General features: G+C 48.0%; 1 protein-coding gene across 1 annotated transcript; it reads left to right on the forward strand.

The window, feature by feature from the left end:
• Positions 1-843: 843 nt before the first annotated feature.
• tmem19 (transmembrane protein 19) lies at positions 844-13,556 on the forward strand. The gene is made up of 8 exons (XM_086201665.1): positions 844-1,052; positions 2,512-2,659; positions 3,968-4,081; positions 9,980-10,117; positions 10,195-10,271; positions 10,670-10,847; positions 11,108-11,317; positions 11,666-13,556. The coding sequence occupies exons 2-8, from the start codon at positions 2,530-2,532 to the stop codon at positions 11,824-11,826; spliced, it is 1,008 nt and encodes a 335-aa protein (XP_086057791.1). The 5' UTR covers positions 844-1,052; positions 2,512-2,529; the 3' UTR covers positions 11,827-13,556.
• Positions 13,557-13,723: the final 167 nt, after the last annotated feature.

The raw sequence follows: 13,723 nt of genomic DNA on the forward strand, positions 1-13,723 counted from the left end.
ATAATAAAAGTTCTTCTTCTTATTATTATTATTACTATTATTATTATTATTCTTATTATTATGATGACTACTACTACTACTACTGCTACTACTATTATTATTATTACTGTTACTACTACTGTTATTATTATTATTATTACTGCTACTACTATTATTATTACGACTATTATTATTATTATTATTATTACTATTATCATTATTATTATTATTATAATTATTAGTGTTGTTGGTGGTGGTGGTGGTGATGGTGGCGGCGATGGCGTCAGTGTTCTGTTCTCTGTGAAAATCCGATTTGAAAGGTTGTCCTACGAGTATGATTTGAGTCAGTAAAAGTATTCGGTACAAAATGAATCCGACATGAGAATCATGTGGAACTTTTCAGCCTCCAGGCCACAAACACTGAGCTTCATCTGTCGAGGGGAGCAGGAAACGTCTCACATCGAGCTCTCAAACATGTCTAATGAACAACATTTGGATTTTAATCTCATGTGGACTCATGAACTGATTTGAATGATGCTTTTGTCACTGTCTGCACATTTTATTCCTTGCTAAGAGTACTGATGCGTACCTTACACACATCTCATTTTCTACTCTCTCTCATCTTTGCACTTTTGCTCTATTGTCCTCTCTTCTAGTGCTTCATTTCCTTTATTTTGACACAATTGTTAAGTGTGACTATTTAATCATGTCTGGACATGTGAGGTTTAGTGTTTTTCCAGCCTGTTGTCCTCATTTTTTATGTCAAATTCTTTCTTAAATTCCGGCTGTCGTTACACGTCAGTTTATCACCTAAAGGGGGCAGCAGTGTGGTGACACAGCCGCCACCTGCCATAAATGACACGGCAGAAGAAGAAGTTTGCGGAAGTGTCCGTCCCATCTTACCACAGCTGTTGCGAGCAGAGGCGCCGCCGAGCCCGGACTGAGCGGACAGACGTCGGTCTCTGAACGTGAGAAATATCGTTTTAATAATCGCGTTTTTGGAGACTGAAGTAACTAAAACATTTGCTGCCGACTGTTTCTGGGAGAAGACACGATGGCTCCCGGGAAAGCGGGTGAGTTCCCTGACGGAGCAGATCCGTTATTATTAGTCCAGTATGAGCAGCTGAACGTCACCGACATTTTTTTAAAAATTTCTATTTGTTTTTAAAGCTTTTTTTAAAAAAAAAAAAACGCTTCCGTCCGTCTGGTCGCTTCTGCCGTGCTCGCAAGCTGCTCGCTGGGGCTGGAAACGCTCCTCAGCCCCAGCGAGCACTTGTAGCTCACCACATGATTCTGTCCTGCGCCTCGGGGGACGAGATCAGCCCGGCGGAGGAGGACCGGAGCCGAATCACATCCGAGGGGAGCTGGTGAACTGTGACCCAGTGGTCTTGTGACATGTGGTTGTTGGAACAGAGGTCGAGTCCGAGTTGGTGCTCGGTTTCATTCCCGCTGAGATGGAACCGCTCTTGTTTGCCTTTCATCATGACAATTAATGACGTCATGGTGAAGAATTAGGACTCCATGTTGTTCTCCATCATTACTGGAGGTTGATCCTTCCACTTCAAAGCTGCCTTTCTTCAGCGTCACCCTCCCTCCCTCCTCCAACACCCCTCCCTCCACCACCACCATACCTCCATCCACCCTCCTCCACCACCATACCTCCATCCACCCTCCCTCACTCTCTCCTCCACCATCCCTATGTCCACCATCCCTCCCTCCTTCACCACCCTCCCTCCACCACCACCATCCCTCCTCCAACATCCCTCCCTCCTCCACCACCCTCCCTTCAACTGCTACGTTTACTAAAAATGAATGAAATCAGAAACTTTCTTCAAACCTCCCTAAACGTCCCAGATTCTGTGTAACCATGTCTGGTTACTTTGACGTGGCGGCCACCCTTCATCCATCCTGAGTAGACAGCGGACCTGAGATGGAGGCTACGTGCAGGGAGGAGAAGCACCGTCACACGGGATTTCCTGATTAGAAAGCGGGGCTGAAGCATGATAGGTGTCGAATCGATTTTCTGTTCATTTCTCTGATGAAACACCACTGATGGAGGAAGTTGGGCCTCTCAAATGATTCAAGTAGTTTTCTTGTGAGTCTCTGGGACTAGTCCCCCCCAGGCCTTCCTGGCGTACGGCGTTGAGGAGATCAGGATGTGGTTCTGGGGCTGGTTTCAGATTTATGGGTTCAGTTTACAGGCCTAAACCACTTGAAGGAGAAGTGATCTTGAACCGTGTAGGCCGATTCAAAGGCTTTATTGAATCGTTAGGGTTAAAATCATGTCTTCTCTTCACTGGAAGGTGTTAAACCCTCTTGGAGCTGTAACAGTGCCATCTAGGGGCCTGGAGACGCTACTTTGCCATTCACTCATGATGTTCAACCCAACAGCTGCTGCTAACAAGTCCGTTGTCCTGGGGAAAGGGGATGTGTCGTGCGGTCCATTTATTTTGCTCAGTCACAGCGGTTTGGAGACATTGTGAGCCACCAGAGTGCAGCTCAGACGCGCTGACGGACTTTTGCCTCCTGCAGGTTGGTGTTTCTGTCAGCATGGACTCTGAGGGCAAGGAGCTGACGAAGGAGTACGTCAAGATGATGACTGACATGATCCTGCTGTGTGCCACTCTGGCACTGTCGCTCTTCTTCTGGTCGCTGTCCCTCACCGTCAGCACCTACTATGGTGAGCTGCCACACCTGTCTCTCTCTCTCTCCCTCTCTCTCTCTCACCATGGCAACCTGGGAAGGCTTTTCTCTCCAAACCTCAGCAGGTTACAGAAAGTTTAGATGTAGATCTTCAGATGCTGGATGCCTCACGGACGTCGTAAACCTTTAATGAATGTTAGAGCTGGGATTCCTGATCCCAGTGGTGTGGGACAGACTTGTCTATGAAGCGTTTGACCGTGGTGGTTCTGACAACTGTGCTCTTGAAAGAATTTAGTCAAATCAAATCATGTGCTGCCTGGAATAAAGGCTCAGATTGTTCAGGTTTTATGGATTGTTTCTTTCATTTCTTCCCAGAAACGGACAAAAGCTGAAAAGCTCATTAAACATCCTCATGGTTTTTTGTGGTTCAGAAGATAGAATGTGGTCAGTGCATCTTGGATTAGAAGCCCCTGCTGGCTTTCCTAGACCTCCAGTGATGATGGCGGTGATGAGTTGCGTGTACTTCAGATGACACGCTTCTTCTCTTATCAGCTACAATCAGCTGAAGCTGCTGCAACCACTCTGGAGCGGAAGGTGGCGGATCTCCATCTCATCTCACCTTATTCTCCGCCCCGTGCCTCCCCCTACCTCTCCCACGTGCCTCTCTCCTCTGAGTCACTCAGTCCAACCTGAAGGTGACCGTACCTGAGGTGGTGCCTTCATGGTTCACATGACACAGTGAAGCAGCAAACACGTGAAAGCCTCCGCTGCAGATTTATGAAGAATTTGAAGCATTTGAAACGTGGATGAGGCTTTTTCACAGCTCTGTGACGTGAACCTGACTCAGAGACGGATTCATGCTGCAACAGCATCACGGCACCTGAAAGGTCCAAGACACTGACAGGAAAACACGAGACCATCAGCATCACGGTCTGACCTGGAGTTGTCCAGGCCTTGGGCCTCTTCACGCCGCGTCATGTCAAGCTGGCACGCCTTGAAGTTGTCATGGTCTCTCTCTGTGAATGTGGTCTCAGTGAGCAGATCTGGACCTCCACAGAAGCCCCCTTTCTCATGTCTATGTGGAAACTTGCTTCTCCAGATCAATCCGTCTTGGTTTGAATGTTTCATGGTCTAATCTGTGGAATTTGTATGTTTCCTGCTTCAGTGGCCCCGTGACATTCCTCGCTAGAGAAGGAAGTTGTCATATGGTCTGATGCTGCTGCTCTGTCACCAGAGCAAACCAGATTTAACCTCTTATGTGAGGGGAGCGTTGTCAAGCTGCACGCTGTGTTGAAAGCCCTCAAGTGCAGAGAAAATGATATTCTACATTTCTGTGTGATTCCAGGGACACTACAGCCTGTTTCGCCATGGCGATGGTTGTTCTCCATCTTGATTCCGCTGGTGGTGACTATCCGAGCCCTGAAGAGGCGTAGTCTGGACTCCTCCGGAGCGCTGGGAGGTAGGTCAACGGTTTCCTGAAGCATCCGTTGAGTATTCCTGTGTTTTACTTCAACTGACACTGCTGTTCCCACCACAACATTCCTTCACACCATGGCTGAACAGCCCGTCGCTGCTGAGGTTCGCAGTCACTGCTCTCATAACGTGGGTTCAGCAGCAAAGCCCTGGGATATTAGCAACATTAGCAGCTAGCTAGTGAACGTGGCGCAGTGGTGTGGTCCCGATGTGGGATGGGATCCCTCTGCGCAGCGCGTCAGTGTGACGCCGGTCCAGATGTCTCTGAGCAGGGCCGGGGGAGGCTGGGGGTCTGGGTCCGGTTCGGTCACATCAGCTGGGCAGGCGTACTTGAAACGGTGAAAATACGTTGGATGACGGACCCACGGAACGGTTTGGTAAAACTTAAAGACACTTGAACATTTTGTATTATGGCTTAAAACGTGTCATTAAATCCAACACTGGTAAATTTAGAATCTTTTAATTATCTTCAAAATGTGGGTTGCTGGTCTCAGTCATTTGTCCCTGAATCTGCCAATGGCGCCATTCACCACCAGTTTTCAGTGAGTCGAAGCCTCGGCCTCCGAGAATCCAGACATAGAATTACTTTGTATTCAAATGTTGACTTTGATGTGATAAAATCACCAAAATGACCGAATAGTTTGGGTTTTTTATGTACTTGTGAAGTAGCCGTGAGCATGTGATGATCAGTGGTCATCACCGTGACATCATCATCTCTGTGAGTCTCCTCTGAATCTCTGTGGGAGTCTGAGAACAGAGTCATGCTGCAAGATGCTTATTAGCTGACTGGGCCGCACTCACAAGACACTGAGCTCAACTGGCAGCACAAATCCCCCACCGTATGTTGCATGTTTGTCTGACTTTTCAGTCTAAGAGGGAATCACAAGCAAGTTTGTCAGACTTTAGACTCTGAAGCATCGATGACGAGCCTCATGTTTCTGCACTGTGGAAAAATACAACAACCCTTTCGAATAAAGCAGTGCTGCTGAGCTCTGACAGATGAATAAGTCAAGTTCAAGGATGAGCCCTTCAGACATGACAAGTTTCACTCTTAATGACACATCACACGGGCTAAAGAAACGCCCATCAGACTGATGTCATTCAGCCTGATGGGCAGCTGTCACGCGTCGTCCCTGGACTCAAACACAACAAACCAAGGACTTCTGTCTAGGAATTACATTTGTTGTGGGACTTTGTTTCTTTTAAAGTAAGCCTGGATGCTTTGGAGAACATCGATTTAATTTGCAATGTGATTCACAGTATTGGAAGGAGTTATGGTTCTGTCCCTCGTCATTCCCATTTGGACTGTAGAGACATGGATCGCGGCGAGGCTGGAGGGGTTTGTACTGAACACAGATGCTTCCTGAGGCCTGCTGGCTGGGACGTCACTGCAGAAACGTACTTGAACACACGTTGCTCCTTTAACCAATGTTTCACCTCCTGCTGGTTGGATGTTGCATCTTAATTCTTGACTTGGATTGAGGAAGAGGCGTTGACAGCTGTCCTCCACTTCACGCCGGTACCGTCTCCTCAGGTGAGCCCAGCCTCGGGCGTTCCTGCCGCGACACTTCTCCAGCTCCTCCCAGGGCAACCGGGTTTTCTGAGGATGTGTTCAGTCCAACTCAGCTTCTCTTTTGGATGCATACGTCAGGGGGAGCGTGGCGCGTTGTATCAGGTCACTTTGCTTCCTGTCTCACCTCCAGATGTGCAGGATTGTCCTGAAGCAGGTTGGTGGCTGGTTTTTGGCTCACTCAGGGTTTCTCTTCATGGTTCTGTTCGTGACAAAGTGACACTGAAGCCAACGTCTGACCATGGACTGATGGGTCACCAGCGGCGCATCAGAATGCCACCTAAACGTGACCGCGAGTGACATGTGGGCTTAGGTGTTGTAGTCTGCGGATTTCTGATTATTACACGCGTGGAATAAAGCTGAAGACCTCCTGACTGTAAAAACTGTTTTCTCCAGCTGTTCAAGAGCTGACTGTTGTCCCCGCTAAGTCTCACCAAGTGCTGCTTAAATTTGTCACAAAATATTCTCAACCTCAAGGTTGATGTGATTTTCCCTCGAACCGCAACACAAGGCCGAGCAGAATATCGGTACTCACGACTCTCAGCTGACCAGCAGTTAAAATCCCAACATCTGACCTTTAATTCCAAGCAGAGATTCTTTTCAGGTCACATTTGGTCACTGAAGCTCTTTATCTGAAAACAGATGGAGTTTATTTGGATGAAACATGATGCTGGATTTCTATGTTTGGTGGACATGATCTGTGTTCTTCAATTCCAGCGTCCACCAAGAGACGTGGAGACAAAAAATAAGTTTATAGCCCCAAGAAACAAAATGAAGCAATTTGATTGTCATGGAGCAAAACAGAAAAAGACTTGATAGCATTGGAGATGTCACTTGATTTCAAGCGCTGGGTCACTACAGTCCTCCAGAGAGCGTGGGAACGTCTGAACGTTTGTCCGGCTCTCTGCAGCTCATTTTGGGTCCTTTTTGACTTCATTATCCTTCTTTTGACGTCAAGACTATTAGAGGAGAGATTCCCCAACTTTGAGCACAGCCCCCGCTGTCTCTCACACACACACACACACACACACAGACTAACAAGCTGATCCAGTCAATTTGAATTGATTTAAAATGTAACTGCTGTTTTTAATAGGAGTTTTTGCACAATTTTAACAAAGGAAACAAATTCAGTTTTTTTATGTCTGTTAGAACTTTTGAGAAGATTTTTGGGAATCATTTTGCGACCTCTTCCATGTGCATCTTGGGGTCCTGCCCCCTTTTTGGGGAACACAAACAATAGAGGATTACATGAAATAGTTCACATGTTAGTCATGAAATAATAACTCTTATCATAGGGTTGAGGCAGGGTGGTGCTGGGCGGGTGGTGTGGATCCCCATTTTGAAGCCTCAGTTTAGTATTTTTGCTGCCATCAACTGACGAGCCGAGGACACAACATCACCTGCCTGCAGCAAGTTGCTAACAAAGTTAGCCTCCACATTGAAGGTGAACTTCATTGCTAAGTGTTGCATATTTTTTGATGTCAAATATAATAAAGCAGTCAGCTTATGCTGCTGTGGTTGCTCATAGTTGGTTCTGTCAGTCCAAGGTTAGCACCGCCCATCACAGTGAGTCTTTACAGCCAGAGAAACGGAAGAGGAGCTTTCCTCAGTCCTCGTTTGCCAGTTGTAGCTTCAGCAAGTTCTTGCAGCTGCACTTGAGTCAACCGTGATGATCATCAACAGTCGGAACTGTGTAGCTTGGCCTGTCGGCCAGAGATGTGCTGTGAGATCAAGAGCCAGTAGACGCGACTGCCGTTCCTGTTGCTCCTCAGAACTCCGCTCCTGAGGTTCAAGCCCAGTTAAACGTGTATTTACGAAGCTTCCTCGTTGCTGTATGTTGTAAATTATAAAGAAGGCATTTGTCCTCAGCCTGAGGCGAGGGAACGTTGTATTTCCAGGTAAGCCTGGGAAGTTCAGCCAGTCAGTGCTGGTTCTGTTAGGTTTTCCTCTAGAACCTACAAAACAAATCAAATCTCACTAGTGGAATGTGTTTGAACCCATCCAGCCATGTTCTGGATCTTCAAACACGTCCAGACAGACAGAGAACATGAGGAGCAACCTGGTGTCTCTGGCATTGACTGAGGTGGTCAGAGACGGACGATCCATCTTCCAACCTGGAGGACGTCTCAAGTCCTCGCCGCAGCTATGAAGGAGGACCTCTTAGTGACCTGATTCATCTTCACTGATGAACAACTTTGACGATGCTTGAAGCCGAATGCAGTGGTTAGCGTTTCAAAGCTAACGTTAGCGAAGGAACTACACCAGGGTCACGTGACTTCCACAGCCTCTGTTGGCTCTTTGGACTCTTGTTAGCAACCCACATTGTTAAAACACTCCACCACTCCACCATCCACCGGTCTGGTGTTTACTGGTGGATCTGATGTAGAACTGAACCTCCACCATCCACCGGTCTGGTGTTTACTGGTGGATCTGATGTAGAACTGAACCTCCACCATCCACCAGTCTGGTGTTTACTGGTGGATCTGATGTAGACCTGAACCTCCACCATCCACGGTCTGGTGTTTACTGGTGGATCTGATGTAGAACTGAACCTCCACCATCCACCAGTCTGGTGTTTACTGGTGGATCTGATGTAGAACTGAACCTCCACCATCCAGCGGTCTGGTGTTTACTGGTGGATCTGATGTAGAACTGAACCTCCACCATCCAGCGGTCTGGTGTTTACTGGTGGATCTGATGTAGAACTGAACCTCCACCATCCACCAGTCTGGTGTTTACTGGTGGATCTGATGTAGAACTGAACCTCCAGCATCCACCAGTCTGGTGTTTACTGGTGGATCTGATGTAGAACTGAACCTCCAGCATCCACCAGTCACAAAGTGCCTGACGTTGGCTGAAGTGCCATGTGATCTGATCAGCCTCAGGGTTGCTAAGTGTCCCTCGATGCTCCCTGACAACAGATGGTTTGATAGAAGATTGTTCAACTCTCTGGATTCGTGTGCGTCCTGCTTGTTGTTGACTGACTTGTAGTTCAAATCATCGCTGAGGAGATCTGACATGAGATTCTGAAGTCAAACGGGCTTTTTGGTCATCAAACAAGCAGTTTGATGACGTGGGAAATGTCACTGTAGCTTTTTTTATTTTTGAAACCCTCCAGAGAATTGCTCAACAAAAGACATGTTTATAGTCCCAAATGCTAATTGGAATCAATTTGACATCCCTGCTACAAAACCCCAAAAAATCCCGTTACTTCTTCTATCGGCCATAAAGTTCTGTCCCAAATGATGAAGTCAGTGTGTTTTTTTCTTATTTTCCTTTGTTGACATCAATCCACGTCCTGCTGTCCTCTTCTTCAACTGCATTTTTAACTCTCACATAGCAAAGCAAAGTCCTAGATTCCAGTCTTCAAAGTTTGATGAACTAATTAACTTATCTGCAGTTGTCATTCTTCTGATTTGTCCATTGTTTATGCTGATCAAAACAATGTGTTGTGATGTGGGATGCATGACCACGTATTGATACCCTTTCATCAATGATTGGCAAAGACTTCTTCGAGCAAATTAAAAATCTGCATGATTGGTTGTGGGGGGGGGGGGGGGGGTGCTGGAGGATAAATCTGTCAGATGGTGACCACAGCTTTGTTGCAAACATTCCGCCTCGGTCTTACTGGGACGAATGTCATCAGACCACAACCTGACGGATCTGAGCCACAAGCACCCCCCAGCGCGTTGCTACACTTCCATCAGTTAACGAGGAAAGCAAATGAGAATCTACAGAACAAGCAGAAAATAGTCCCAATGTATAAAAATAGGTGAGGGAAAAATGCGTAGAAAAGAAAAAAAATTTAATTTTAAGATTTTCTTCTCTTTGTTGTTGTAATACTCACTTCAGCCACAGGAGGCTCCCAGAGGGGGAAAAGTAACTGGGTCATTCCGTCAGAAAAGCCTCCTCCCAACCCTCTCTGAGTCAGCTGATGTTTTTTATACAATAACTTTAGTATATTTCAGCAAGGCATGCAAAATCTCACCTTCATCCTAGGAGGACTTGTAGCGTCCTGGGCCCCGGAGCTCAGTCCACAGGTTCCAATGTTCTGGTTTGTCATTAGCAGTGTTCTTGCTGCATCGGCTTCACAAATTCAGGGGTGACAAACTTTTGAGCTCCATGAACCACCGTCTTTCCAACTTCATTCATTCATCTTAAAAAGTGCATTTTGAGTAAACTTGTGTGACTGATGATTGTTCCGGCGCACGCGAGGGTGCAGTTGTCCCTACAGATTGACTCCAGGCTCCTCTCCTGGACAGCCTGCCTTCTCATCCCCTGAGCTTAATTTCCAGATCTGTGTGTGGTTCTCAGCTCTCCTGGTGGGCTTCGTGCTGACGATGGCCAACTACAGCTTCTTCTCCTCTCTGCTGGCCTTCTTCATCACCTCCTCCAGACTGACCCGCTGGGGCGGAGCACAGAAGAAGAAAATAGACGCCGACTACAAAGAAGGTGCCAGACACTTCAACACTTCACGTGTCTCGAGATCGAAATGAAGACATTGAATTGGATGCGTGTGTTTGTGTCAGGGGGCCAGAGGAACTGGATCCAGGTCTTCTGTAACGGGGGGGTCCCCACAGAGCTGGCGCTGCTGTACATGATTGAGGTAAATCAGACAAGCGGGTCCCGCATACCCAGAGTGAGAACGTTGGCGTGTGTGACGCCGATCGGGGTCGAAGTCAGACTGTACAACATCCCAACGTCATCTGCTTTGACATCGTAATGTTCACGTGGAACAACTCCGATAGTTTGGGGTTCGTCGCGATGACTGAGCCCGGGAGCACACGGGGGTCCATCATGCCAGGAATCCCCTTTTATTCTCACAGGGAACAACTGATCCAAGGACAGACAAAGAGAGAGACAATAATAACACCAGTGTAGTGGAAATCGGAGTTTCCAGCTCCTGCATGTTGATATGGAAACGTTTGCACTTCCTGTTCGAACCAACATCAGAAAGTTCTGAAGGAGACGTGAGAACTTGATCAGATGGTGGTCTTGTTCCAGGTGGGTCCAGGTGAGATCCCCGTTGATTTTGGGAAGCAGTACTCGGCCTCCTGGATGTGCTTGTCTCTACTGGGCGCGCTCGCCTGCAGCACCGGGGACACTTGGGCGTCGGAGGTGGGGCCTGTCCTCAGCCAGTCACAGCCCAAGCTCATCACCACCTGGAAGGATGTCCCAGCAGGTACGCACGTTCTCAGTGGCCTCTAGTTTGAACCTTGGCTTTCACTCGGAGCCAGAATTCCCTTGGCCGCACGCTCACAGGCTGGTCGTGAGTGTGTCCTTGAACATGTGACTCAACACTGCAGCATGTAAATGTGTGACCTCCCCCCGGTGAACGCCGGCAGGTTCGGACCTCAAAGGATGTCAGTTTTTCTCTGGAAAGTTCCTCTGAAGAATCTCTCTGGAACTTGGAGAATGAGTCTGGTTTCTTTTTCCCTGCAGGGACCAATGGAGGAGTTACCTCCGTCGGACTGGTCGCCAGCTTTCTTGGCGGTCTTGTGGTGGGCGGGGCCTACTTTGTCACTCAGATGCTGTTTGTCAGCGACCTCCACCTGGCCAACCCCCAGTGGCCCATCATCATGTACGGGGGCGTGGCTGGATTACTCGGCTCCATGCTGGACTCCTTCCTGGGAGCTCACATGCAGTACTCAGGTACAAGCAAACGCAAGTACTCCTACTGATTACTCGCAGTACCGGAACATTCTGGTAGGTTTGAGGGTGAAAGGATTGATGGGGTCCAACTCTACTGAAGTGTTGAACATTTTCAAACAAATGGAAGAAATCCGTCTTGAACTTGACAAAGATCAAACGAGACAGAACCTCCCTGCTGTGGGACGGCGCCGTCCCTCGGAGGGCGAGGTGCTGCGGTGTCACACGGCTCGTAGGTTTGCTTTTGATTAGATTGTTTTGATGTTCTCAAACATGCCTGTCAGCTTTGTCAAGTGTTCTTCAAAAGATTAAAACGTGACGTCCACTTCCTGTTCCTGTCCCCGTCCCCAGGTTTCGACTCGAGCATCGGGAAGGTGGTGAGTTACGAGTCAGCCACCACGCGCTGGATATGTGGGAAACCCATCTTGGACAATAATGCCGTCAACCTGTTCTCCTCCGTGCTCATCGCGCTCATCCTGCCCGGGTTGGCGTGGGGGGTGTGGCCTCAGTAGAGGAGGCAGCATGGAGCAGGAGACTGGAAACATGAGACTGATGAGACTCCTCACTCTAACTTCACTGTCTGTCCCTCAGGTCCAGAGGAACCGCCCTGGACGCCATGATTCACTCATGTCTGACACTGATAATCGACCGATCAACAATCAATGAAAAACATTGATCCAGGACAGGACGTTGCTCATGACACGGAAGTAGAAGCAAAGGAGTTTGGTTGATCTCAAACATTCTTCTCATTTTTCACCTTTATCTCATTTGAGCTGTTAGCATTCTTCCGCTTGGAACCTTTGGTTCTGTTGACCCAAGTTCCAATGGAGCTTTGGAGGTGCTGCGTCAAATCACTGCTCCCAGTCAGGAAAGTAGTTCCGGCTACGTGTCTGATTCTACCACTACAACGGCTCCTCATGTTAAACTGGTATTATATATTATTGATGACTTTTGATGGAGCTATGCTAACACTTCCCACCCACTGCCATTCTTTGTGCTAAGCTAACTAGCCAAGGTCCCTGGCTCCTGTCCCCTCAGACAAACGTCAGCGTCGACAGAGGACAGAGCCAGGAAAAAGTCCCATCTCTGACTTTCTGTAGTCGTTTATTTTCTCCAAAATTCGTCACATGAACCAACACTGTAGCAGGTTTGTGTCTGTGCTTTTTGAGCTTGCGTACAATCCTGCAGTCTCAGACGGTATAACGTGATGTCATGATGACGTCCTTGGTGACACACCCTCGTTACCCTCATCGTGCTCGTCACCGCCGCTTCGCCGCAAGCCTCCAACGGCAGTGAGCTGTTCACCCATGCTGGGGTTGCTGGATATTGAAGGTCGTCACTACTTGGCTCCTCTGCTGCTGAAGCACAGCTGCCATGTTTACCGTATTCCCTGTGTGCATGCTCCTGATGCCTGAATGGCCACAGGATGACATCAGTGATGATGTCATCAGCCTGGACTGCTTAACAGACGGGTGTAGGTGGGAGACGATATCCATGTTTCTGTTGTGATTTTGTTCATCATTGATGAAAACCCTTGTCAGCGTTGCTGTCAGTGTTGTTCCTCGCCGCCAGCTGCTGCTCCGCATCACAGCCTTCCATGGCCCTGCATATTTAACCACTTTTATTGATCGACGCTAGAAGTCATTTTCAGTCATATTTTAGTCTCTGAGTCAGCGAAATTAAACTCCTGTGAACTCCCGTCAGACGTAATGAAGTTATGTTCAGCTGAAACTCATCAGCGCTCTCTGGTGGACGAACTGTGTGATGGCAACATCTTGGACTCCAAAGCTCCAGGCCGTCAGCTGCCTGATCGGTTGTCGATCACAAGCTTCTAGATTTTGTTTGATAGTTGGTTTTTGATCGGCTCCTAAACCCCAAACAGCGTCCGGTGACTTCACGTCTCACGGATGTTGAGAAGGACCCTACTCAGTGTTGGCTGGACGCCGTGGTGATGCGTTCATGGTCCCCAGCAGCAGTCAGAGATGGGTGTGGCCCTTCTCAGCAGCCGTAGTTCAACTGCACTCGTCTGTTGTGACGTCACAGCGTTTCTGTCGTATTTGAATGTTTCTACTTTGTTCAGCAGCTTCCTGATAATCACTGAAGTACTAATTTATAGAGTCTCCCATTTTCAGGGTTCCTCACATGAATTAACAGCTCATCACATTTCTGCTGGATGAATAAATGCAACATGTAGATGAACTCGTGCTTTTTGATTAATTAAAAGGCGTGTCGTTTGTCAAGGTGTCGGCCATGTTTTACAAGTCACACGGTCATAAACGAGCGCCAGCGTTGATCAGCACAGCAGGAACACCAGTTGGTTATTTTGATAACCTGTAACTCAAACACAAGTGAAGCCGCAGGGCTTTCGTGGATCATCCGTCCGCCTGAGCGTGACCTCTGACCTGCCCT

Source organism: Aulostomus chinensis, chromosome 4 (assembly GCF_037954235.1).
Source record: "Aulostomus chinensis isolate RoL2024-O1b breed Wild chromosome 4, RoL_Achi_v1.0, whole genome shotgun sequence".
Classification (NCBI taxonomy): Eukaryota; Metazoa; Chordata; class Actinopteri; order Syngnathiformes; family Aulostomidae; genus Aulostomus; species Aulostomus chinensis.